Here is a 25,412-nt window from a genome sequence, read left to right on the forward strand (position 1 = left end):
CAGCACCTCTCAAAATCGCAGCCCAGGTTGTGTTTCTGCTGTCCCCAGACAAGGCCCTCTGGTTGCTCTCCTCTGACTGAACCAAGAGACCTGCTGACGTTTGGGTCCAGCCTCTGAAGAAACCGCGATGTCCTCTTGGTAAACAGCCGTAACCGCGATGTCGTCTTGGTAAACAGCCGTTCTCTGTCATCGCGTTCCTTACGGACTAGAAACGGCCTTTCCGGCCATGGTGACGTCTCTCTCTCTCGTGTTCGCAGCGCAACGGGCCGGTGCGGTCGCTGCCTGCTGATGACGAGGAAAAACACCCCTCTGAGGGGAACCGTCCCACACCCCCGCGCGCGACGGTCGGCGCTCAGAAGCAGCGTTTGCAGAGAGGCTGCTGCTGCTGCTGGCAGTCCGCTCGTCAGAGCGGGGGGGGGGGCGGCAGAAGGGCCCGAGCTGTGCCGTGACCCGCGGAACCACCGAGAGCTCGGTCCCTCCCGGCAGGGCCGCTCCCGCCCGCGCCGCTGTCCCGCCAGAGCACCCGGGGGCCTGGCCACGCCCTCCCCTCCGCGGGAGGCAAGCCCCGCCCCTGTCGGGCGTGCCGCGGTGACGTCACCGGCCCGCTCCGCCGCAGCCCCAGCGCAGGCCGCGCCGCCAGACGGAGCCGCCCGCCGGCACCCGCGCCCCGGCCCGTCGCCCCCCATACCCCCTCCTCCCCCCGGCCGCCATGCCCTCGGACCGGCCCTTCAAGCAGCGCCGCACCTTCGGTGAGCCGGGCGGGGCTGGGGCTGGGGCTGGGGCTGGGTTGGGTGGGGGTCCCCGCGCCCTCCCCGCCGCGCTGACCTTCGGGGCGAACTCCCCCCCGCGCCGGTGCGGCCGGAGGCTCGGCCGCCGTCGGGTTCCGCTGGGAGAAGCCGGGCCGCGGGAAGGGCAGTCGGGGGGGGGCGGGCGGCGGTGCCGCAGCCGCCGCGCGGTGATGTCATCCCGGCCGGCAGCGCGGCGGGGCGCCGACCCCCGCACCGGGGGCCGCAGCGGGGCGCGGGCCGTGCGGCTGGGACAGCAGCACCGGGCCGGGGGACACACGCGACACCAGGCGGTAGAGCTGGAGGAGGGGTCGCGGGCTGGGGGGGGGGGAGTTTGGAGCCTCACCCCGCGGGTGTGCAGGAGCCCTGCGCCTGCTTGGCGGGCGTGCTCCCGAGAACAGGCCGGCCCCGGTACCTCATCGGCCCCGGTACCTCACGGCCGAAGCGTGCAGAGCGTTACTCTTCACCAAAGTACGTCTCTGCCTACTTCGTATCAACTTCGGTCGTTACCCCTCGACAGGGGAGGTTGTCGCTCAACAAGCCTCTGGTTTTTATAAAGCATGGAACAGCGAATTTGTCCAGGACGAGCGTGGTTGGAAGGGCAGCTGCTATAGTTGAGGGCAAGAAACGCGTGTGCGGTGTTTGCCGAGCCATCGCCCTCCTGTCTCACGTCTTGTGTATACATCCGGGTGACTGGGGTGAGGTGATGACTGCGGGGGGCTCTGAAATCTACAGGGCGAGGGTAGTAGCCAAGAGGTAAATGTTCTTGTTTCACTCTTGCCCTGGGTCCAGTCTTGATGCTTTTGGGTGTCAGAGCACAACGCCCTCTTCAAAAACTACCTTCCCTGCTCCCCATCTAGTTAGCTTTAAAGTAGTAGTTGTTCCAAGAATTTGATACATCCTCTCTAATTGTCCCTGATGCCCAGAAGAGTTAATGCTCACGTCATACCCATCCCTTTGTTAAATGTACGTGGTAGGAAAACTCAAATGACAAGGAGGTTACCATAGAAGGTACCAGATTTGATTGCCAGACCTGATAGTGAAATCAGATGAAACATCAACTGCTGCTTCTCTTGACCTTTGCCAGCTGGCATTGGGAAAGGTGCATGTTTCTGGCAGGTTACATCCCAAGGGGGGTATTGGTTGAGCTTTACTGCTTGACTAATGCTGAAATCGATGTATTCATGCCAAACGAGGCCTCATTTTGTGTCACATACTGTCCAGATGCAGGTGAGGGCGTGTTTCCTATGTGAGTTTTAAAACTTGAGCTTTTTCCTACTGAACTGCTGATTCAACCCCTCGCTGCTCTCTTGGAAACTGTAAATATTTGGTAATTTATTGGTGCAACCCTTCTGGCCTTGAATGCTTACCCAGGCTTCTCCTGCCACAGCGACCGAGCCAAGTGAACGTGCACAAACAAGAATAAAATGAAGCCTGGGTGCCCTGGGATACTTCCTTGGGACCCTGCTGTGTTCTCCTAAGCTACATATTAAAAGCAGTAAAGTCCTAAATCAAACCCTTAGTAACTACCTACTGTTAAACTGGTGAGAATCAGCTTATTATGGTCAGGAGGAGTCTGGTTTGCCTTTGCAGATCGCTCAGACTTTGTATGAGCCAGAAGGAAAACCGAAATCCGAGGCTCAGAGTAGTTGAAAGAAATCAGGATTAAAATAGTCCAGGAGGGAAAGGGGGGGGGGGGGGGGGGGGGAGTTGGGTGCCGGCAACTGCAAGTGCTTCTTGTTTCTGTGGACTTTCCTCTGCCCTTTTGCTCTCTCAGCTGACTGGTCTGCAGAGCTCAGCCAGGAGGAGGGGAAGGAGGAGGAGGAGGAGGCCTGGCAGTCCACTCCGTTGCTTTGGGTCAGGGCTGGAATTGCTTGGTTGGAGAAAGTAAATACAGCTTGTTTTCGTCTTTGAATCATTACACAACAGGAGCAGGAAGCGATTGTTTACAATGCAGTTGGAGAGGGCTGATGGAAAACATCACCAGTGACACTGTAACCTCAGAATGGCTTAACTTTTAAGGCTTCAAAACTTTATAGAAGTGGAACGGTTCCAAAAAAACCGAGAAAAGGCAGAGTCAGGAATATGACTGTTTACAAAAAGCACCCAGGCTCCAGTTTCACGGCAAGTGGCTTGCTTAGGTCTTGGTCTGCCACCCCGTGCTAAAGATTCTGCTTTTGTCAATGCATCTTTTCCCGCTTCTTGTATTTTTTAGATTTGTTTCTCCATTAATTTCTTCTTCTTGATCATCTGCTTTGTCTTGGGTCTATCCTGAATAAAATTTCTGGATTTCTATTCATCATCGTTGAGGACTTTAGAAAGGGACTGGCTGGGAAATGCCAGAGGTTTGAGCCAAGGTGTGCTGAGGGCACCGAGCACTGACTTCTCCCATGATCTGATGTGCCATTAGTGGTGAGAGAAGAGGGTGATGCTCTGTGACCTGGTCTGGTCCTTGGCACATCTGCAGCAGAGCATCTTTGGTTTGGGTGCATGGGGGTAAAATCTGACAGTAATCGTCTGCTTTCATGTGCTGAACCTGACTGTAGATGCTGACATGGCTGTCTTCTGTGTAAGTCAGATCCATTGTAGGAGTTCAAAACAATTCCCAGAACAGAACAAAGCTGTGGTACTGGCTGGTGACGAGAGCATGCAGCAGCCTGATGACACCATTGCATTTCCCATAAAGAGGGCGAGTCCTTCAGAGTATTGGGTAGAGCTCGCACCTCCCACTGTTCTTGAAGTGGTTGTTTTGAATTGGCTGGTCTGCTGTTGCAAGGCTGCCAACGGGCTTCAAGCTTTGTTTTCAATGCGGTACATAACCAGGGTGGTTACAGACGTGGACCTTAAACCTAGACTGGTCAGCTAACTGAAAGTAAGTTGGCCTCGTGCCCCAGCGTCCTGCCGAAATGGAGGCACTTCACAGTAAGACACATACAGCTGGAGCCCCTGGCTAGGTGACAAACATAGATAGAGGTTTGGCCTCAGCCTCTCTGGACTTGAGTATTGCCATCCTGGGTTCAGTCCTCTGGGAGATCTGCCTTTAGTTCTGGGAAGCCACTTTGCTTTAGAGGAAAGGCAGTGATAGATAAAGGCAGTGTGTGGAGCTGAGTACCTTCTCCTCTTGGCTCTGGGAAAAAGTGAAGCATTGCCTTCTCTAGGGACTCATCTAGCATGAGCCAGCTGTGCTTGTACCAGTTGAAAGACCAACAGTGGATGAATTGTCTGTCTCATGCACCATCCTGTGCTTGTAATGGTTTTGCTTGTTGGGGGCTTGGAAAAGCATCTTGATCTTGATCTGAGGTTGATTAGTGAGTCAGCTTGTCCTCATACTCTGTGCTCAGAGTATTCATGCTCTAGCAGTTGTGCTTTAAGAGCTGGGATTCCTTGAAATGAGGCTGCTGTTGCAAGTTGATGCTTAGCTGCCTGTCTCTAGTTGTACTAATTACCGAGGACGTTCTGTGACATGATTTGATGTGTTAATGATCAGCATTGAAGAAAATATTGGTACAAGAAGAACTGAACAAACATCCAGAACAAACGCCAGCTAGACATGTAGACCACAAATATTGATTTTTTTATTATTATTCTTTTATATAACAAAAGGTCCTGACTGGCAGCCAAGAACAGTAAAACCTGTATGTCCTTTGTTTTTACTTAATACTTTCTTCACTACAAAAACTTCAGATATCCCCTTGAGCCAGAAGGGTGGAGACTGATGAATCTAGGAACTGTGAGACTGGTAGACTCTTGCTGCCTCTGTCATCGAGTAGCCACGAGCCACAGCCAAGTCACCTCCCTTGGCTTCTGTGTTCCTTCCTTGATCAGTCCTAGCAGGGATCACGGTCGGGAGAGTCACTCAGGAGGTCTTCCAGTGTGTCACCCTGCTTGTGTGACGTTCTGCAGTCAACCTGCAGGGCGTAAACACCTCCGACTGTGGTCATGCAGTTTTTTGCTGCCTTTTGTCTTCAGAAGGCAGTTTGGAAATAGGCTGTAAGAGAAAACGAAGGAATAAATTCAAGACTCTTGTGTCTGACACATCCCCCCAAATAGGCCCTGCAAATCCGTGCTTGTTTGTGCACAAATATATTCACAAATATGTACACAGCAATGACCCGGGCTGTGCAAAGTCTCTTTGTGCATGCATGTGTGTGTTGTTCTGCATTAAAGCACAGTTCTGTCAGGAGTGCCAGTTCTTTGTTTGAGCAATTTGAAGTGTCCTGAGTAGTTCTGAGAAATTTGAGTGCATTCCTGCTGTCTTGGAGGCTTATAATTGTGAAGGTTGTCAAGACAGAAGAAAAGGTCAAACAAAAGCTAGAGGGAAGCCCTTTCAGAGGACAGCCTCCTGACTGCTCCTGTGAAGGGACCTTGCTGTTCTTTTTCCAAGGCTAGTGAAACTGATTAAATGTTGAGCAAAGAACCAGTTCCTTATCTGGAAGTCTGATGTAAATACTCCGTATGCCATCCAAACATGGCACAGAAGGTATTGCCCATTTGACCCCCATGCTCAGGAGGTGTAGTGAGTTGGAAACCCTGTTTTAAGCTGTTTGAATGATGGAGGTCCAGTGCTCATCCTGCATGGCCCACAGCAGGGGGGACATGGTACTGTGCAACCAGAGAACAAGTGTCTTGACATTAATTTAGACTTCACAGTTGTTGTGTGGCTCTGCTTGGTCACGAGCTGAGCCCTTATTGTGGATTTGCCAGAGACAAATACTCATTCCTGGAGCCAGGCTCAAAATCATACTCAGCTAAGTTTTGAAACTGCTAAAAAAAAATTAAGGTGGTTCCTGTTTGTCTTTTAAAATCCATTTTCAGGCTCTACTCTGGAGTCAGGAAGACTGGGAACTTACACAAATGAACAAGACTGCTGAGATCCTTCCGCAGTCACAGGGCTCCAGGAGCTAGGCATTCAAAAATCCTTCCAGACATCACACATCTTGTAATGAAGCTGTAACAGTGAAATGGATAGTCATGCAGAGAGGTCATCCCTTGCTCCACGTTCATGTTGGTAATACCTTCCTGTGAGAGTGGAGCATATGAGGCTCAATACACCATGTTGCAGAGACACACTTTCTATCAGACGTTAAATTTAAAATGGTGTAGTTTTGCTCCTGAGTCATTCATCCTGTCCAGAGCCCCCCAGCTTTGCAGACAGAAGAAGTAAAATACGACCAAGGATCAGAATCACTGTCAAGTTTCTGCAACACTACTGTGCTATGTAGCCTGGGACAATAACCCTTTCTTAGTAGTGACGACAGCTTTCCAGGGCACAGCTGGCCTCACAAGCTTTGCCCTCCTTTCCTGGATGTGGGAGTCTCCTCTTGCTCTTCCTGCAGTGCCAGTGGCCTGAGAACAAGCTCTCCAGCATTGGGCAAGGGCAGGTCAGGTCAGCTGTTGTGTGAGCCATGACACATCCACAGGGGTGTATTTCCTGGTGGTTAGAGGTGTCTGGCCTTAGGGTGGTGTGATACTACAAAATACTTATTGACGTTCATCTGGAATGACCTGCATAACTTGCCTGTGTCTTCAGCAGTTGGCAGCTCATCCCAGACATCCTGATTTCAAACCATCCAATTCCTCCTCTCTTTGCAGAAGATATCTTGGAGAGAGGACCATGTTCTAGCAACCCTCTGCTCTGGGACTGACCGCAGCAGCTTCTTGAAGAAACATGTTCATTTTTGCATCTACTTCAGATCTGAGGCAGATCCAACCCCAAGCTGGCTGGCAGAGTGTCTTGTGGATGGCAGCAAGAAAGCCATAGGGCTGGCAGCCTGCTGCAAGTGGCAGGGATGTCTGCACGCTCCCTTTGTGCTGTGGGCAGCTGCACCCAGAGCCCTGGGATGTGGGGCCACAGGGAGAGGCAGTAGCTCATGGCTGAATTTCTACTCTCTGCTTTGCTTTCCACACGCAGCTCTTGCTCAGCTCAGGAGCTGTTGACCTGGTAGCACATTGATGACGTTTCTAGGTCGTGTTTTTTCTTAATGGTATTTTCTTAGCAGCATTCCTGTTGGTCACAGGCAGTAGGGCTGGTTGTAGAGTCCATCTGCTGCCCCAGGGCAGCACCAGTACCTGACCAGTGTTTGTCTAGTGTCTCCTGAAAAATGCTGTCCCTTACGCAACTGCACTGTTGGAGAACTTGCCATGTGTTTTCCTTCTGTTCCACCATCTGTATCTTTTGTCTGATTAAGCTCTTTTGCATCCAGGGTTGTCCTTTCGTCCTGTGTCTGCACAGCGCCCAGCACAGCAGATACCTGTCTCCCATAGCCAAGGTTCCTGGACACTGCTGATAAAAAAGGTTAATGCTTGGAAAGTCTGGCTTAAAATTTTCTACTCTTCTCCCTAACTGTCATAATGATCTCATCCTGCATTGCCATGGGATATGTTATGTGCCCACATCTTTGGGAGAACAGCTTGAGAAGGACCTCAGTCAAGAAAACAGCTGAGATTCTGGTGTTTGGGGCAATTTGCAAGCTTTGCTGTTGCTACTTAACAGTTGAAACAGCAGTTGGAAGAGAAATAGGCAATTTTCCTGGCATATGCAATGCTGCAAAAATATTCCTGTCTTTCAGCAGGCCCTAGCAGGCAAATTTTGCTAGGAATAACCAATAAAAAGTGTGTGGTTTTCATCTTGCTGCCATCTTAAGCTCTCACATCCTGGCACTGGGGAGAAGCCCAGCTTCCCTTGTGGCAGATGTGCAGTGCCCACACCTGGGAGCAGAGGCTGTGCTCTTCCCTCTGTGTGCAGTCCGCTAATCTTTGCTCAGCTCCTTCAAAACAGCAGCTGGCTGTAGCCCCTTCATCCCCTCTTGCTTGGAGTCCCTGAGCTGCTGAAATCAGTTGTGGTGTTCTGCTTCTCCTTGCAGCGAGGAGGGGTCAGAGAAAAAAAAGTAGATACGGACTGGGTTGTGTAAACAGTTCTGGTTCACTTTACATATGGGCTAGGGCTTTACGATAGCCAGGTGCTACAGAAAAGGGGAAGGTCTTAACCTCAATTAGCACAGCTACAGTTTGGGAGAGCTGTAGGAGAAGAACAAGGCTTGTAAAATCAGACCCGTTGTGTATGAAATGTGAGTGTGCAGACACTGCTAGTGAAAGGGTGGAGGGAGCGTACCTGTCTGCAGTGCTGTATGTGGCATGAGGTTGGGTGCTAGGCTGGCATTTCCATCGGTCCCTCTGAAGTGTCCTTTAATGGTTTTCTCTTTATTCCTGTGACTTAGATTAGACTACATATGCATTAAATTAAAGGTGGTATTTATAATCATTCCTTGCTGTGTGATATTGAAGATGCTTTCATGAGACACAGGATCAACTGCTAGCTCCCACTCCAGGCTGAGGAGGGTGTGGGTGACCATCACCTATTTCCTGCAGGAGATCTCTAGTGCCTGAACTATTGTGCGCACAGAAATTACCCTTGTGCGGGGTTTGATGCAGAATAGCTTCTCCTGACTCCCAAGCCTGTTTGGTTGGATCTCCAAGGCTAGGATGGGACTGAGTGTGCTCCTTAGCAGAGCTTCAAATGTCCTGGAAACTTCTGCCTGAATCTTCAGGCACCTGAACAACTTAGGTGGGGTTGCTCCCAATTGCCTTCCTGAATGAAGTTTCTGAAATGGGTATCTCCTGGGCAGAGGACGAAGCGCAGTGCTTTAGGTGCTTGTAGTTGCAATCACACGTACCTGCCGAAGGGATCCAGCAGCCCCTGGAGCAAAGCAGCACCTACTGTCATTGTATTGCGGTAACCTGCAAATCAAGCCACTTCCCACAGGGTCCTCCGAGATTAGAAGGGCTGCAAATGCCCTGGGCCCATCTGATCAGAGGGACCGACTGGCTCCTGGGCACATGGCAGGTCTTAAAGAGTGAAACAGGGAGGCTGCCACTATGGTACAGCAGACATGAGGCTAGTTCAGAGCTTTACCACTGGTGGCTGCTCATGCCCTTAATTCCTGCTGAGTGTGGAGTCAGCAAGACCTGGAAGAAACGTCCTGCAGCAGCAGCCTGGCCTGCCTCTGTCTGAGGCACCTGCAGTCTGCAGCCCTCGGGAGACAAAGGACTGTGGTTTCAGGGGTGGGATCCTGAGATGCTGGCGTGTAGCTGGATGGATGATGTAGCATTTTATTCTCTGTGTGGTATCTTTTTCAGTGTGATGGGCAGGGGGCACCTCTGGCTCCCCTGTGGAAGCAAAGGTGATGATGGCTGCCAGCCTTGTGCTGGAGTTGGCGATCCTTCCGGGGAGCAAGAAGGGGTATCGGGCATGTAGCTGCCCATTGGCATATGCAGCCTAGACTAGTGGGATGCTCTGAGATTATCTACATTGCTAACCATGATAACATGCAAAGGCTGCAAATTTGCCTTTGGCAAATTGCTTCTCTAGACCCGTCTCATAATTACCTGCATTGCTGGGGCTTCCTGTGCAAACAGTTCTGTGACCCTACAGGGAAATGCATGATGTCTAGGAAGTTCATCCACATGGCCATCTGATAGTATGGAGAGACATGCAGGATAGGGTAGATACTGAAGCTGGAAAAACTAGCCAGCCATGAGGACACAGCTTTCTGCAGGCTCTGTTAATACCCAGCAAGCCTGAGTTGACTGCAGTCAAGCTGCCTAAAATACTTACGCCAATAAGTGTTGTCTACTCATGCTCTGGATCTCCAGCCTTTCAGATGCTCTGACCTGCTGAAGCTTGTACACCATGAACATGTGGGAGCGGAGCTCTGCAGAAGGTGGGGCATGTGCTTCTGGCTGGCTGCTCAAGTTGGGTGCTATGTGTTGGGTGCTTGCGTGCTGGGTGCTTCTTGTCACCGTGTCCTTCAGCGTTCCTGAAGAGGCATTGCTGTACTAGTGTCACGTGCGGTGCTGATGTCTGCATAACTCCTTGCTGATTGGGACCTCAGGGGAAAATTGTATCACAAGGATAACTCTGGATGCCCTGCAGCATTGAATAGGGTGAAAAGGAGATATGAAGAACCACATCTTCAGTCATAAAACCCAAAACAAATATGCCTGAATTTTCCATTAAATCCAAATAATCTTGCTCTGTCTTGCTAGCCCATGGAGTCCTACAGAAGAAAGGTCTATCAATTCCTAGCAGAGGGATATTTTCCTTTCATAGGAGACAGAAATGGTGCTGAAAAGCTTCTGTGATCCAGTGATTTTGTACTCTTGTGACCTCTAAAGAAACTCCAGTCTTTTCCCAAAGTAGCATCTAGCCAAATTCAATTTATAAGCAATAAGGTTTTACTGAGTGGTTAGAGGAGAAATGCTCAACGTTTGCGGGGAGAAAACACATTCAGACACATGCACTTACCCTGCCCTGTATGATCCTGCTGGGTCACGAGAAACTGGGGCTGTGTGAAGCAGGTAAGGGGAGTTGGGCTTGAAGCAGGTGCTGCACCGGCGACTGTGTGTGTGGCAGGATGATCCCATGACAGATCCTGTGATACCCAGATCTTGTATTTCTAGGCAGTCCTTAGTCGTTGGCCTTCACTTCCCAGCTTACCTATTGTGATCCATGAAACTGCTTCCCCTGTGCACTTCAGAGGGGCCATTGTAGGCTGCGAATCACTTCCTAGAGTAATGGTAATGCAAGGAGGAGCTTAGGTCTGTAGTGTCTCAGGAGGAACACACACGGAGCCGTACCTGGCCCTGGTATGGCTTCTTCCCCTCCATTCTGCTGCTTTGAACTGTGGAAAGTGGAGGGCCCTCTGGTAAAGTAGTGAGGGGGCATTTAAATTCTCCTGTAAGCTCGAAGAGCATACCAGCTTTTATGTGCTGCCTGTTGTGTGTGTCAGTGACACTCCACGTGAACTCTGGAGGAAAATGGGTTAGAAAACATGAGAACAACTGTAGAAAAAATCTTTTAGTACGTGGGTCATCTCCTTGCTTAAGTTTTTCTTCCTGTTTCCACGACAGGTCTAGAAATGCTTTCTGTCAGGCCAATAGCTGTTGTAGCTACTATGTAGATCTATAATAGTGAAGGAGTCCTCCTTGGCAAGGTGTATCTCTTTTGGACTGAGGCACTGTGCCTGATAGTGCTTGGAAGTGCGCAACAGGCAGAAGGAAATGGCTAAAACCCAGCCCCAGTTGGAGAATCATCTCCTTTGGGGAAGCAGCCAGGAGACACAAAGATCCTGAACTTCTAGAGCTGAGACCCTAACGCTGTGCTGCTGCCCAGCACTGATGGTCATGAGCTGCATTTGTTTAAGGTAGATTTAGGAATACGGTTTTGTAATCTTTATGGTCTCATTTAAGTCATTTGGTTTCTATTTTGTTGCCCAGTTTTACCGGGCAGGGTAGCATGTCCCTGCCTTGGGGGATGATTGAGGTGGTAGGAAGCCGTGAAGGGCTGATCCCTGAAGCCGACATCTGGCTGACCTTCTCGCTGCTGCAAAATGTTCAGAAAAGGCCTGATGAACAGAATTTGCATTTCTTTTGCCATGTTCCTCTTTGTCAGTTTGTGGCTTGCAGGGTGATTACCTTGTTTTTGCCTGAACTAGCACAGCCAGATGTTTCTAACTTCATTTCTTTACTTCTTTCTTTCCAGCGGATCGTTGTAAAGAAGTACAGCAGATCCGAGAGCAGCATCCAAACAAAATCCCGGTAAGTTATCATTCTTGATGTTCTGCATTAGACTTTGTTCTCGTGACCCCTCTGTGCTGCTCGATAGCCTCCACCAGCCAGCTGTGGAGGTTACAAAACTTTGCTCCCCAGAATCAACACAGGACGCTCTCCATGAGACTCCAGTGCCTTGTGCATGCCAGCTGCTCAGTAGTAGACAGCATTCTCAGCAGTGCAAAATACAGTCTTTCTCTTAAGCTTCATGCCTGCCCTAAAGGCAAGGAACTGATTTGATCTCAAATCTACTTCCAAGCTAGTGCAGCAGGAGAAAACTCTGAAATGGCCTTTTTTGTTGTTGTTGTTGTTGTTGCAGTAGCTACCTGATTTTTCCTGGATAACCTGGTAAGGATTTCTCTACATCTGCCCAGAGAAAGATGTGTGAGATGATCTTTGCTGTATTGAAAGCAAAAAGACTCTGTTAGGATAATTCATAATGCAGCCAAACAGTCACACCCGTTCTGTGCTTTCCCAGCACCTGTTGTTGACATGCGTAGGTGAGACGCCATGAATTGCCTCCAGTTCTTCCTGCCCATGTCAGACCTAATATGCTGTCTTGCTCTTTGGCTGTGAGTGTGCTTTTGATATCCTAGCTGACTATTTGCTTCTCTTCCTAAGATGGAGAACTTACAGAAATAACATACTCAGGGCTTGCTCGAGTTAGTATTTGCAATACCATAGCATGTATGACCGAAAAATGGGACGTGTTCCTAGTTCAGCTCGCTCTCAGTATTGAACATCAGCCTTGTCTTAAAATTGCATACAATCTCTCAGTATTTAGCCTTCAGGGCTTAATGTCTTAAACTGCTCTTGGCACATACTAGTCCATTCCTGCCTCACTCTTCTTTTGATTTTTAGCATAGCACCTTCTAGCAAGAATAATTCTTTCTCTTCCTTCTCTTCCACCACCACTGTGGTGTCCATGTGTTGTCAGCTCAGCAGAGCAGGACTTGCCCCTTGCAGCATGCTGAATACCAGTATGCCATATCATCTACACATTTATTGACCACTGCTTTTAACATGGTTTTCATGGCATTAGGCTGGCTCTGCATTTCTCCAGAGCTGTGGCAGAGCTAATTACAATGCCTTAAGGCTCTAGCAATAAGGACAGGCTAGAAATAAGTTGTACATAAAATGTACACACATGCCTAATCAAGTGCCTGTACACAAATGCGTTGTCTGGGAAGTGAACAGAAGGAGCCAGAGCTCTGTATCCACATGCAGAGTTTTACCAGCATTACTGAAACGTGGTGGGAGCACTTCCATGGCTGGAGTGCTCTTTGTGTTGGGGTCAAACACCATATGCCCCAGGAGAAGACTTCTGTGTCATCAGGGCCTGGCCACTGGTGTGGTTGTCTGGGGAGTTGTGTGTGCACGGGGAGGTTTGGCCATGGCAGACACCTGAGCCCTCCCACACCTGCTCCAGTGACCTCTTTGTTCAGTGCCTTATTGTCCTTGATAGTGTCCTGAGTGCCAGCATTGTGGGAGGATGAGGGACTCAGCTAAACGCCCAGCTGCTTTGCTTTCCTGGGCTGACTGACAGGACAGGGGAGGATACGTTTAGCTGCAAGTTTTGCTGGAGCATTAAAAAATCAGGAGAGAAGGGTGTTGAAGGCCTTGGGGGGGTCCAGCTGTGTTTGTGTCATTGGTATCTCTAAAGGCCTAGTCCTGATTAGACCCTGACACCAAGTTTGATGCTGTCTCTTCTCTTTTACACAGCAAAGTTCCTGTAAGTCACTGTATGTAGCTTTCAGTGCTAGGGCTGTGAGCAAAGCCTTGTACTGCAAAATGGAGCATGGTGTGGGGGATACCTGTGGGTCTGAGCAGTGCAGTGCAGGCAAATTGGCTGCAGGAAGGTCTTGGTCTTATGTGAAAGGCAGGAGCTGTGTTTGCCAAGTGACCGGCTTCCCTGGTGAGGCACCTGCAATTAACAAAGGGGTTTGAGCCCACAGCCCAGGGGGAGTTAGGGAGAAGATGGCCCAGGTCACACCCTTATTGCTGGCAGCAGCTGCCCTCTTCTTGCATCTCCAGTTTCCACTTGGAGCCCTTGGGCAGGTCCCATTTTGCTTTGACAGAGGCCCAGGAGGATTTGCAGAGTGCATGGCCTGGCTTTGTGCCCGTGCCCAGGGAAAGGCATTTCTCTCCTGTTTCCATGAGGGTACTTCCAGAGGAGGCTGAGGAAGGACATGGGGGGACTGTGTGGGGAGAGAGCTGTGTCTGTCTGAGCTCAACAGAGACAAAGCAGTAGATAACCTGGACTCTGCCTGAGGCATGGAGTTATCTGCTTCTGTTTGAAGGAAAATCACAGCCCAGGATGCCTCACTGGCACATGTACTAAAGAGATAGGCAGGAGCTAGGGGTTCCCCAGTGTTTCCGTATCTGCCTCATGCCAGGGGCTCCTTTGCTGTCTCTGCATTCCCCAAATCTGGCTGCAGTTCCATGGAAAAAAGTGCTGACCACAGGAACACACAGCTCTTATTGAGAAGGGCTTGGTTGTGTTGGCAGAGATACTGCTCACGCTTAGCTTAGCCCTTGCAGGCAGCCGTGAGGCGGCTCTTTCCCGGGTGGTCAGAGCAAGCAGAGAGCTTCCTGCCTTCTCACTGGGACCTCCATCCGCAGCCTCAGCAGGTGCTTTAGAAATCATCTTCTGCCCTGTTAGAGGATAGACCAAGTTTATGCCTGCCCATCGCTCTCGCCTGCTGTCAGCTCCAGTGCTCTCTTTCTGGAGCCCATTGAACTGGGGCCTGTTGAGGAGCAGCTACAAGCTTTAAGTCAGCTCCGGTGAGCCTTGGAGAGTCTAAAGTCACAGGAGAACAGCTTGTGCTGGGCAGCAACAGGAGCAAAACATTTCCCAAAGCACTGTAATACTAAATTCAGTGAGGCCTAGTGTGTCACAGGCTGTAGTGCTGCAGAGGGTGGGTTAGGAGAGAGTCACCTCTCATGCTGATAGGGAAGGGTGAAGGTGTGTTTGGGCCATGCAGCGAGGTCTCTGTTAGGTTCTGTGATAAAAAGCTCATCTGCACACCCACTGAGGAGCACGGAGAGGCTATGGTGTGTGAAGGAGCCCAAATAATGCCCTGCCCCAGCACAATGGTGGACGGAAACCCAAATTACTGACTTGGAGGAAGTGACAACTTTCTCTGGGCTCCTGCGAGAGCTATTTTGGGGAGCTGCAGACCCAGTGTCCAAGGCTGACAAGACTCAAGATGGATCAACACCAGAGCACCTTTTGGACTGAGGAGGGTTACTGTATATATTCACACTAAAGGACTTCCACCCTGTTTAGCCAGAGGAGGTCAGGATGAGGCTGTTGGTGCTGTGTGTGAGTGCTCTGCATGTCTGTGTTGATCTCTGTGGCTGGCCATGTATATAGGTATGTATATGTTATATACACACATTTGTGTGTGTGTGCCTGTTGGGAATACATTCTCAGCCTTGCTGCTGGTTGGACCTGGGGGCATGGAGCAGTGGCAGTCTCGCCTCTGTCAGGCTGCCAGATCTGGCCCCATTCCCTCCCAAAATCCCTTTCCACCTCTTCAGACTGGCCTCAGAACAAGGGTTTAGTTTATAAATGCTGCCTAAGCCCGCTCTGTGATGGAACTGGGACCCCAGGCTCTACCCTAAGCCTTTCCACCTGTGCCCAGCTCATGTTATTTCTGCAGTGAGATCTGTGGTGGGTTCCCACTGCAAGAGCAGGTGTCCCACACTGAGGAACCCCCCTGGCCTGAGGCAGCAGCTTGGAAAAGGATACGGGAGGGGAGGTGGCTTTGTATACCAGCCCTGTGGCCGCAGGGATATAATATTAGCATTTGATCATGCATTTCCCTCCAAGGCTAGACAAGAACGTTTTGTCCATTGGCCACCTGTTCCCATAGCTGGGTTACCCAAATAGCAACTCATGTTCTGGAAACAGAAACTCTTGGAGATGTTCTACATGACAGGCCCTCTGTCTGCTCAGGGCACAAGGCAGCTGCTGCTTTAACAGCCAGGACAACCTTCTCAGCCCATTCTTGGATTAATCAAGAGGCTTTTCTTTGTGGGATGGAACTGGCTGGTAATTAGAGATGTCTGCCTCTGTTCCTGCTAGATGTGAGAAATGAGGCATAGCCCAGGTGTACAGGGCCCTCTCTGCATGTGAAGGTATATGCACAAACAGTTCCTACGTAGCTGCCCCTTTGTGCAAACTACTGGTAAAAACTCAAGGTCCTGCTGTTGCCTCTCTGCTTCCCAGTGGCCAGCCCCTTCAGACTATTCATCTCCCTATAGCCAAAATACTAATCTGTCCAAGTAAGACTCAAATACAGCAGGATGGCTCTGCTTGTCTTTGTACTTCCTCTGCCCTCCTGGAGGGAGGAAGGGATGTTAGCAGGTTGGTAGGGGGCATCCTGATCCATGATTTGATCTGCTGCAGAAAATTGTTCTTTCATCAGGTCCCCATCTTGCAAAAGGGGCCAAAGGAGCAGTATCTGGCTTTCCCTGGTCTTTTTCTCTGGCACTCTTGCTCAGTATCAAGAGGAGACTTAGCCAATGTGAGAATACATTGGTGGACTCGTGGGGGCCTTCATATGCTGCTTGTCCGGCCCTTGGGGTCCTAGGTTCCCCTTGTATGAGCTTTGTCCAGGATGGGCTCTTCAGAGGGCATTTAGGTGCAGGGCTGTCACCAAGGTGCCTCGCACAAGTCGCTCATCTGGGAACTGCCTGCAACATAGCTTGGCCCATCCTGGTGGGCCTTGAGATAAGCCCTGCAGTCTGGGGAGCTCATCAGACATTCCCAGCTCACTGGTGATAGCGCAGCATCCCAGCCAGAGTGTCTGATTTGGCTTTGGTGTGGGCAGGCAGCAGGACGTACATTTCTGCTGCTGATAGAGGCTTGTATGTCAACAAATGATTAAGGGAAAGGCAAATCAATGTTCCCAGAGGTTCGCCTGATCCTTTTGGCTCCACAGAGCCATCTTCTGGGGATCCTGATCTCTGCATACTGCTCCATCCTTCCACTGTCCAAAGGCATTTGCAGTCTCCTGTGTATTTTTGGAAAAGACCTGGGAAAATGATTTACGGGAACTTCTTGCCTTATAGTGAAAAATAATGTTCAGTCTCAACTCGGAGACGACAGTGAACTGATTAGTATACAAGTGTCTTTCTGTGGAGAAAACAGCTAGGTACTGGACAGATGCGAGAGTCAGAGTATCACTGTAATGGGAATGTATTGAGCTTTGTAAGTAATATCATTACTTATTTTAACTGCCTACCACCTTGTTTCTTAGAATACAAATAGTACATTTCCAAGCTGGTTTAGAATAGCAATTGTAGTTGTCAGCAGACACTCCTTAACAGAAGAAATTCATTAATTAGAATAGCAGGAAAACCGAACAGAAATTATTGTTTAGCCATTTCAGAATGTAGGTGTGGTAAGAGCTTTCCCAAACAAGACCTCTTGCAGGGGAGAACAGGTTAGGCTGTCCCTGTGGTGGCACTGTGCTGAAGTGCCCTGGAATCTCACCGCACAGTTGTGGTGGCACACGGGAGAAGTGGCTGTGGGTTTCTGATCCTTTTTGGAGTCAGTGTGTCTCAGTGTTAACATGAGGAGTAGGAGACTGGTGAAATCCAAACTTCCCCTTTCTGAAGGAATGCCTTGGGTGGCTTCGCAGTGATTTCTAAAAGCTGCTTGTTTGGAATATCTGCAGCTCTTCCTGAGCAAGCAGGATGATGCTGAACAGCAGCAGCCCAGAGTTGTGGCACAAAGGCAAAGGAAAATGTCTCTTGCTGTGCACCATGACTGTAGTCCTTAGCTCAAACTAGCAAAACCCATGGTTTTGGTCAGTCTGAAAGTGATGTTAAAATACACTTCACTCTTCTTCCAGTTCTCCTGCATGTCAAGGACGGTAGCTAAATCAATCCACTAATGCCTACTGTTTCTCAGCAAGCCAGAGCAATTGATGCTTTAGTTCACTTATCTTGGATGCTTTGCACCATCTGGCTCAGGCAGACAGATGACTCTTTGCTGAAGAGCTGTCTACAGCCAACCTGATGGTCACTGCCTATGGCCTTTTTTTTGTTTTCCTGTGAGGGTGAAGCAAGGTGGGGCCTTACCTCAACTTTTCCACTTGTGCTACTTTGATTTGTGTTTGACCTTGAGGCCGGTGCTTGGCACTGTAAACTGTGGCTAACCCTACCATTGACTTTCTCCCCAGGTCATCATTGAACGCTATAAAGGGGAGAAACAGCTACCAGTGCTGGACAAGACCAAGTTCCTTGTCCCAGACCATGTCAACATGAGTGAATTGGTCAAAATAATCCGGTGAGTGGGGTGGCCCCAACTGGCATGCTGTGAACCTGTTCTCACACACAGGCCCTGAACACAGAGTGGTGGGGTGAGGATGAGGCAGAGGCAGCTGCTGAGGGTGGGGATGGGAACATGAGAACCCCAGCATTCTTGTGTTGTGGTACAGACTGTTGGGGGAGCTGAGGGGAGGCAGGTTCTTAGCACCTGTTGAAGGACTGTGACCTCTTCCTCACAGGGACATTCCATGAGCTGATGAGGGGCACTCCAATCCCCTTCTTTTATCCTTCAGCTCAGATGGAAGAGGCCCCTCTGCTTTCCCCTTGCCAGCAGCACTTGGAGAAAGGGGCTTTGCAAAATCCTGACTCAGGAGGCCTTGGAGCCCCAAGCAGCTCAGCTGGGCTTATAGATGCCATGTCCTGAGCGTGTGGGAGGAGGTCGTAGCTGTACAGGCCTGGCCCCACGTGAACAGCATCACTGGGGGGAGGTGGAACTTGCTGTCATGGTGCCTACCCAGGTGGGATGACCCAGGCCCTCCTGCCCTTGCCCCTACAGGCGTCGCTTGCAGCTGAATCCAACCCAGGCTTTCTTCCTGCTGGTGAACCAGCACAGCATGGTGAGTGTGTCTACCCCCATCTCGGAGATCTACGAGCAGGAGAAGGACGAGGATGGCTTCCTCTACATGGTCTATGCTTCCCAGGAGACCTTTGGCTACTGAGGCCTGCTGAGAGGTGGCATGTGGAGACGGATGAACTGTGGCGCACAGGCCCCTGGCCTTGGAAGACAACACAAGCAGAGGCTCCCAAGAGGGGGACTGTGCTGACTCCCTTTCTCTCCCTCCCTCCCCTTCCCATCACCCTGTCACCAAAGAGGCTCACGGCTTGTGTTGGACTCCTGCAACCCTTCACCTCTGTGTAGATTAGTCCCGCTCCCTCCACACACACGCACCCGCGTGCGCACGTACGTACAGACGCCCACGCGCACACGTGGGGCCTCGGCTTCCCATCCCATCCCACCCCCTTCGTGTAACCTTCAGCTGCTCTCACTGTGCTGTGTCTGTGTGTGTGCGCGTGTTTGTAGCCTGCTGCCAAAACAGTTTGGCTGGTGATGGAGAGAGGACAGGACACTGTCGCCTTCGCTTTCAGCACAGGGAGAGCTGCTCCTCCTCCGAGACACTAATAAAGGGCAGGAGGTCTGCAAAAGCAGCAAACAGATGCTACTGTTGCTCCCGAGTTTTAATTGATTTTAATTACACCCATATCAGATTCTTGGTGCTACTGAGTAGATGTAGGCGTCTCTGTAGGACTGTGGATAATGTATATCCTTTAGATTTATTTTATTGTTTTTTTGTTTGGTTTTATTTTTTTTAGGGATAGATTGGAATGGGGAGAGGGGGTAATCTTTCCTGTGTTCTGTAGGTAAATAAATCGGGCTTCACTGCACTTTAAAGCATAGTAGATGTCAGAGTGGAATTTACTTTTAATTTATACAGGTTTGCCATATATAGTGCTGCTCTTCTGTTGACAGTTGTACCTAGATTGTCTTTGTTTCTCTTTTTTTTTTTTAAATAAAATTGATTTCCCTTCTCTCTGTCTCCCCACTGCATGCTATTTTTCAGTCACGGTGTGGCAAAGAGTTCACTCAAGGAATGTACTGATTTATATTTGCTATGTTCCTGTTCCTGTTTCTCATGTATTATACCAAAAAAATGTATATGATAAAATCCCACCCAGTTTAATCTATACAAAGGTATATATATATAAATATATATATATAAAAAATAAACATAAATTCAAGTCGTGTCTTGTAGGAATGTTCTGTTCGCATCTCATTTGTCTATGTTAATGACCCTAGTATCAAGTAAGAGTGATGCGTGTTCCCCACGTTCGCTGGTGCATTCTATGCCTGCCAGGCTTTGGAGCTGGTTAGTCCAAGCTATGGCAGAAGCAGATGGCTGGGGTTGAGGGGCTGAGGCAAAGGTGGAAGCTCAGTTTAGAGGACAGAGTACTGGACAGTGATGGGGGAAACATGGTTATCCTTGCCCTACCTGTGACATAGTGTTAGGTAAGTCTCTTGTCCTGTGACCAAGTTTCCTCATCTGGGGGAAAAAAAAAAAACAAAAACCAGGTGGAGGGCATTTGCAAAGTCTCTGCTTTTAAAGGAAACTATAAGCAATGCAGGAAGCCTACCTGAGCACTCAGTCAAAACTGTTTTCCAACCAAAGGCAGGGGCTGGTGGCCATTCAGCATTTCAGTGTATTTCCCTGTCCCTCGGCTCGCTCTACTTCCTTTGCACTGCCCAGCAGAGAAAGGTTTAGATACTGTTTGCCTGAGTTGCAGCTGTCTTGTTTATGTCCTACACCTGCAGGGAATCTTCTTGCACCACAGACTCAGCCACCTCTTCAAGCTTCTGGGCTTCAGTTGCAGTTTGTTGTTCAAACGCAGCTTTGAACACACTGTCTGCAGCGACATCTGGCTTCTACTGACCCTCCTGGGCAGCTTGACACCTTCCCGTACCAACTCAGGTTGGGAGTAGGTTTGGCCTTCATCCAAAGCTGCTTTCACTCTTCTGCATCACCCTGATTTCAGGGAGATCTTTCTGCTCTTGGGTGGAAGTAGGCAAGATGGTTTTTGAGGCTGCAGCAGCCACTCTGACAGGCAAGAAGTGTCGATCGCTCCCGCAGCTTGGGGGCATCCTTTAATTTGGCCAGGTGTTGCCAAAGCCTTTCCTGAAAGGTGACATCAGGTTGTGGCTTGCTGTTGCCTGGACAAGCGCTCACGCCCCTGCGTACCGAGGCTTCATGGAGGCCCAGGCCAGCATGCTGCTTCAGCCACGCGACGAGGGCAGAAAAGAAGTGCTTCCCTCGGGACTCCGCGTGCTTGCGCGTGACTTTCCTGCCCGTGCCCACCACCCCTGCACCCTGCGCTAGCTCAACTCCGAGATGGGCAGTCCTTTCCTCGCAACACCCCGCACATCAGCACAGCCCTCGCCTCTTCTGCACTGACCGCCTCCCCTCAGCACTGCGCTGCTGAGACATGTCCACAAACACCCCGCTTTGCCTACCTCCTCTCGCACGAACGTTTTCTCTGCCTCCAGCTTGAGCGTGGTCAGATACTGCCTGTACTCATTGAACTCCTTCAGAGTGCAAACCACCTATGGAGAGACGAGGGGAGAAATCCCCCGAGAACTCTCAAGCCAGCTCCGTAGGCTGCCTTCCCCCAAACAGCCCAAACCCAGCGGGAGGGGAGCTGCTCCTCTGCACGCACTCTCTGCGCTTGGGGAACCCTGCTTGGAGGGAACTGTTTCTATCAGCCTGATGTTCAAACCTACTTTGCCGTCACTGGTGACGTAACCCTCTCTCTTCAGCCTCCAGATGTTGTCTTTGCGTTTGTGATACACCTGCAGATACAGGTCATGCAGACTGATGTACTCTGTGCATTAGGCAACTGGAGGGATCTGCCAGGCCAAAATAGCATGAGGGCCAGTGAAGCTGTAAGAAAGATGTTCTAGAGTATGAATGGGGCAGAAGAGAGCAGCAGGGACGAACACGCTTCTGAGCTCCTCACACGCACAGGGTGGCATTTCCAAACCTCCAACGTATAGACTAATTTCTGGCTTACTTCCCACCCAGAGGAAAGATCTCTCTACTTCTCCAGCAAAGAAGAAACCCTGTGCCTACATCATCTGTCTGTTGGCTATCTACTGTTGCTGTAGGAATACAAGGAGCTGTTTACTGCGGGGGTTAGAGGGTTGTGCCCAGTGCTGCACATCTTAGGAGCTAAGCTGTAATGTTGCCTACAGCCATGTCTTTTCCTCTGGCAATTCACTCTGATTGCAAAACAGGATTGCAATCCCCAGAGATGCCAAGCTGTCCTTGTGGAAAGGTGAAGGTAGTTTGAAGACCTGACACCAACACTCTTCTCCATCCAGCTCTAGCCAGCCTGGAGCACTGCTATGGGCAAGTTCTCCTTTCTCTCAGCACCAGGGAGCCAGGAGCTTCCCTTGACTCCCCACCCCTGTCCAATTGAAGGGCTGCGGCGCCCACTGTAGGACAGGCGGCCACACGGACTTCTCTGAATGACGGGGACCCCGTAAAAGAGGAGAGCTTTTCTACCCCTTTCTCCTTCCTTTACCTTTTCCCCCAGCTTTGTCCTGCAGAAGACAGGCTTGGAGCTGAGCAGCAGAGAGATCTTGACCCCAAGTGGGGTCAAAGGCATCTATAATATATATAGCAACCAGTGATGAGGAAAAGGTCGAGGTACTTAATGCCTGCTTTGCCTCAGTCTTTAATAGTGAGTCCAGTCATCCTCAGGGTACTCCACCCCTTGAGCTGGAAGGTAAGGATGAAGAGCATAACATACCCCACTTAATCCAGGAGGAAATAGTTGTGACCTACTACGCCATCTGGACACTCACGAATCTATGGGGCCTGATGGGATCCATCCAAGAGTACTGAGGGAACTGGCAGAGGTCCTTGCCAAGCCACTCTCTATCATCTATCAGTGTTCCTGGTCAACAGGGGAGGTCCCAGAGGACTGGAGGCTTGCCAATGTGACTCCCATTTATAAGAAGAGTCGGAGGGAGGATCCGGGGAACTACAGGCCTGTCAGCGTGACCTCGGTACCAGGGAAGATTATGGAACGGTTTGTCTTGAGAGCACTCACATGGCAAGTCCAGGATAAGAAGGGGATCAGGCCCAGTCAGCATGGGTTTATGAAAGGCAGGTCCTGCTTGACCAACCTGATCTCCTTCTATGACCAGGTGACCCGCCTAGTGGATGAGGGAAAGGCTGTGGATGTTATCTTCCTTGACTTCAGCATGGCCTTTGACACTGTCTCTCATGGCATACTCCTTGAGAAACTGGCGTCTCGTGGCCTGGATAAGTGCACTCTTCGCTGGGTGAAAAACTGGCTGGATGGCCGAGCCCAGAGGGTTGTGGTGAATGGGGTGAAATCCAGTTGGCGGCGGGTCACGAGTGGTGTTCCTCAGGGCTCGGTGTTGGGCCTTGTTCTGTTTAATATCTTTATCAATGATTTGGATGAGGGGATCGAGTGCACCCTCAGCAAGTTTGCAGACGACACCAAGTTGGGAGGCAGGGTCGATCTGCTTGAGGGTAGGGAGGCTCTACAAAGAGATCTGGACAGGCTGGATCGATGGGCTGAGGCCAATTGTATGAAGTTCAACAAGGCCAAGTGCCGGGTCCTGCACTTCGGTCACGGCAACCCCATGCAGCGCTACAGGCTTGGGGAAGAGTGGCTGGAAAGCTGCCTGGCAGAAAAAGACGTGGGTGTGCTGGTTGACAGCTGGCTGAATATGAGCCAGCAGTGTGCCCAGGTGGCCAAGAAGACCAACGGCATCCTGGCCTGTATCAGAAATAGTGTGGCCAGCAGGAACAGGGAGGTGACTGTTCCCCTGTACTCAGCACTGGTGAGGCCGCACCTCGAGTACTGTGTTCAGTTTTGGGCCCCTCACTACAGGAAAGACATTGAGTAGCTGGAGCGTGTTCAGAGAAGGGCAACCAAGTTGGTGAGGGGCCTGGAGCACAAGTCTTATGAGGAGCGGCTGAGGGAACGGGGGCTGTTTAGTCTAGAAAAGAGGAGGCTGAGGGGAGACCTTGCAGCTCTCTACAACTACCTGAAAGGGGGTTGTAGTGAGGTGGGTGTTGGTCTCTTCTATCAAGTAACTAGTGATAGGACAAGAGGAAATGGCCTCAAGTTGAGGCAAGGGAGATTTAGGTTAGATATTAAGAAAAATTTTTTTACTGAGAGGGTTGTCAAACATTGGAATGGGCTGCCCAGGGAAGTGGTTGAGTCACCATCCCTGGAGATATTCAAAAAGCGAGTGGACGGGGTACTTCAGGACATGGTTTAGTGGGCTTGGTTAATGGTTGGACTCGATGATCTTGAAGGTCTTTTCCAACCTAAATGATTCTATGATTCTATAATTTTATGGTGTCATCATCCATCTGCTTCTTTCTTGATCTAAACATCCCTAGAGTCAGTCTTGCTACAGTTACTTATCTATGATGCCAGATAATGGGAGGGTTTCACAGAGGAGTTGGAGGGGCTGGGATGCTGGTGTTATCGCTATAGTCTAGGGGTATCCCTTCTTCTTCAGTGTGGGGGCTGTCCTTCTTGCAATGAGCTGGGCTCCTTTACTCATGCTTACTTCACCATGAATGTGCAGTATACAATGTAAATATATCTTTTAAAAGTTCATACAATTTCATACTATAAAGACTAATTGGCACAATACTTAGGGAATGCGGTTTTTCCTAACAGTCCCTCCTTTTCTTTTGACTATCAAGGTCACACCACACTATTCATTAATTTAGTAGTTAATTGAGTTCATAAAGTAATACAACACTGTAAACACACATATATAATTACAAAGCAAAGTAAGATAGTGAATACTATCCTTTTAGCTATACCTAGGTCTGGGAGCCAAGAGGTTAACCACCCAAACAGATTTAGGGGAGCGCCCTGTCTTTCTTCATGTAATATTTTTAAATTAGTGTTTATCTTGTTTATATCAGTTTCATTTTTCTGGCCTTGATTTACATACAACCAGCAGCTATCATTTAATAATGCACATACTCTGTCCTGTGCTGCTAATAGGTAGTCTAAGGCTTATCGATTCTGTATTAATGTTTGTGGTAATAATTTGATTTCTTCCTGTAGGGCTATAATACTATTTGCAATTTCATTAATGGCTTTTTCTAAATCTTGTGGCGCATTTGCAATCACTCTTTCTAGTTTTGCAACCCCTAACCACGGGATAAAAGCTCTTACAAACAGGTGGAACGCAGTGCCACATTCTGTCAGAGGGTTGTAACACTTTTTCTCATATATAGCAGTAGTTATGAGTTACAGAAGCAGAAGACATACTGGTGCTAACCTGTGTGGATGGTATTAATGCACTCAGAATACACTTTTCAGCTCAGGTTCCAGGTAAATACTTGAATGCCTTTTCTCCACATATCCAATATTGCCCTGTTAGCTGTGTAAATAGGGTACTATAATCTTCTAATAAATCTGAGTCATGTAAACTATGTCCTGCAAAATGGTTAGCATGTGCCAGGTTTGGTTGTATAAATAAACCAGTAAGTTTTGGACCCAGATTAGATGACTCAGAGCAATCAGGATCCTATAGGCCCATAGAGGAAACACAAATTTTATAATTATCTTTAGTTTGATTATGGCTTCCTACAGAATATCCAGTTAATCTGTCTGTGAATATCCACATTGTCTTGGAGTCTGCAGGGCCTGATAAACTCCATCCAGGAACAAATCTACAGCGTGTTGTCTTATTACAATAGGTTTTATATAAGGGCTTTTGGAGGATTTCCCTTTCACACTCCATGGATGTAGTACATAGTAAGGTTTTGGAAGAACATATGAATACCAATTGCCTTTAGGCATAGGAATAGATCTATGGAACATTCCAGGCATGAGAATCCCCTTTCCATCTATATGGACCCAAGATGTGAATTGTCCATTTCCATTAATGCTATTAATTTTAAAGATATATTGGCATTTTCAATTCCCAGCCCTTACAAAGCAAGTATGCTTCTCAATAGGTTTGCTCTCCAAGCATATCCAGGGGTCTCCTTTCAAACTAGTGACGAACCCTTTAGAGGCTTCTTCCTTTCTTCAGTGAAAATCCGTAACATATATGCCCATCCTTGTCCCACTGAGAATTCAATGGGACAGAAATCTAGGAGACTTGATTTCCGG

At 49.5% G+C, this 25,412-nt stretch overlaps 1 protein-coding gene and 1 long non-coding RNA gene across 2 annotated transcripts; one reads left to right on the top strand and one right to left on the bottom strand.

The window, feature by feature from the left end:
* Nucleotides 1-595: 595 nt before the first annotated feature.
* Nucleotides 596-19,485, top strand: MAP1LC3A (microtubule associated protein 1 light chain 3 alpha). Its single transcript, XM_030008846.2, has 4 exons — nucleotides 596-749; nucleotides 11,326-11,381; nucleotides 17,588-17,694; nucleotides 18,232-19,485. Exons 1-4 carry the CDS (start codon nucleotides 710-712, stop codon nucleotides 18,392-18,394), a joined length of 366 nt encoding a protein of 121 aa, XP_029864706.1. The 5' UTR covers nucleotides 596-709; the 3' UTR covers nucleotides 18,395-19,485.
* Nucleotides 19,486-20,739: 1,254 nt separating this feature from the next.
* LOC121233213 lies at nucleotides 20,740-21,894 on the bottom strand. The gene is made up of 2 exons (XR_005932133.1): nucleotides 21,007-21,894; nucleotides 20,740-20,829 (listed from the first exon to the last, which is right to left on the bottom strand). It is a non-coding gene; the product is annotated as an uncharacterized LOC121233213 (long non-coding RNA).
* Between the last annotated feature and the right edge of the window lie 3,518 nt (nucleotides 21,895-25,412).

This window comes from Aquila chrysaetos, chromosome 3 (genome assembly GCF_900496995.4).
Source record: "Aquila chrysaetos chrysaetos chromosome 3, bAquChr1.4, whole genome shotgun sequence".
NCBI classification, from domain to species: domain Eukaryota; kingdom Metazoa; phylum Chordata; class Aves; order Accipitriformes; family Accipitridae; genus Aquila; species Aquila chrysaetos.

Excerpts from the sequence above, each read along its gene's own strand:
- MAP1LC3A (XM_030008846.2), top strand. The coding sequence starts at position 710 with ATGCCCTCGGACCGGCCCTTCAAGCAGCGCCGCACCTTCG. Across the intron at positions 750-11,325 it reads CAAGCAGCGCCGCACCTTCG|CGGATCGTTGTAAAGAAGTA; the intron begins GTGAGCCGGGCG and ends CTTTCTTTCCAG. Across the intron at positions 17,695-18,231 it reads GAATTGGTCAAAATAATCCG|GCGTCGCTTGCAGCTGAATC; the intron begins GTGAGTGGGGTG and ends TTGCCCCTACAG.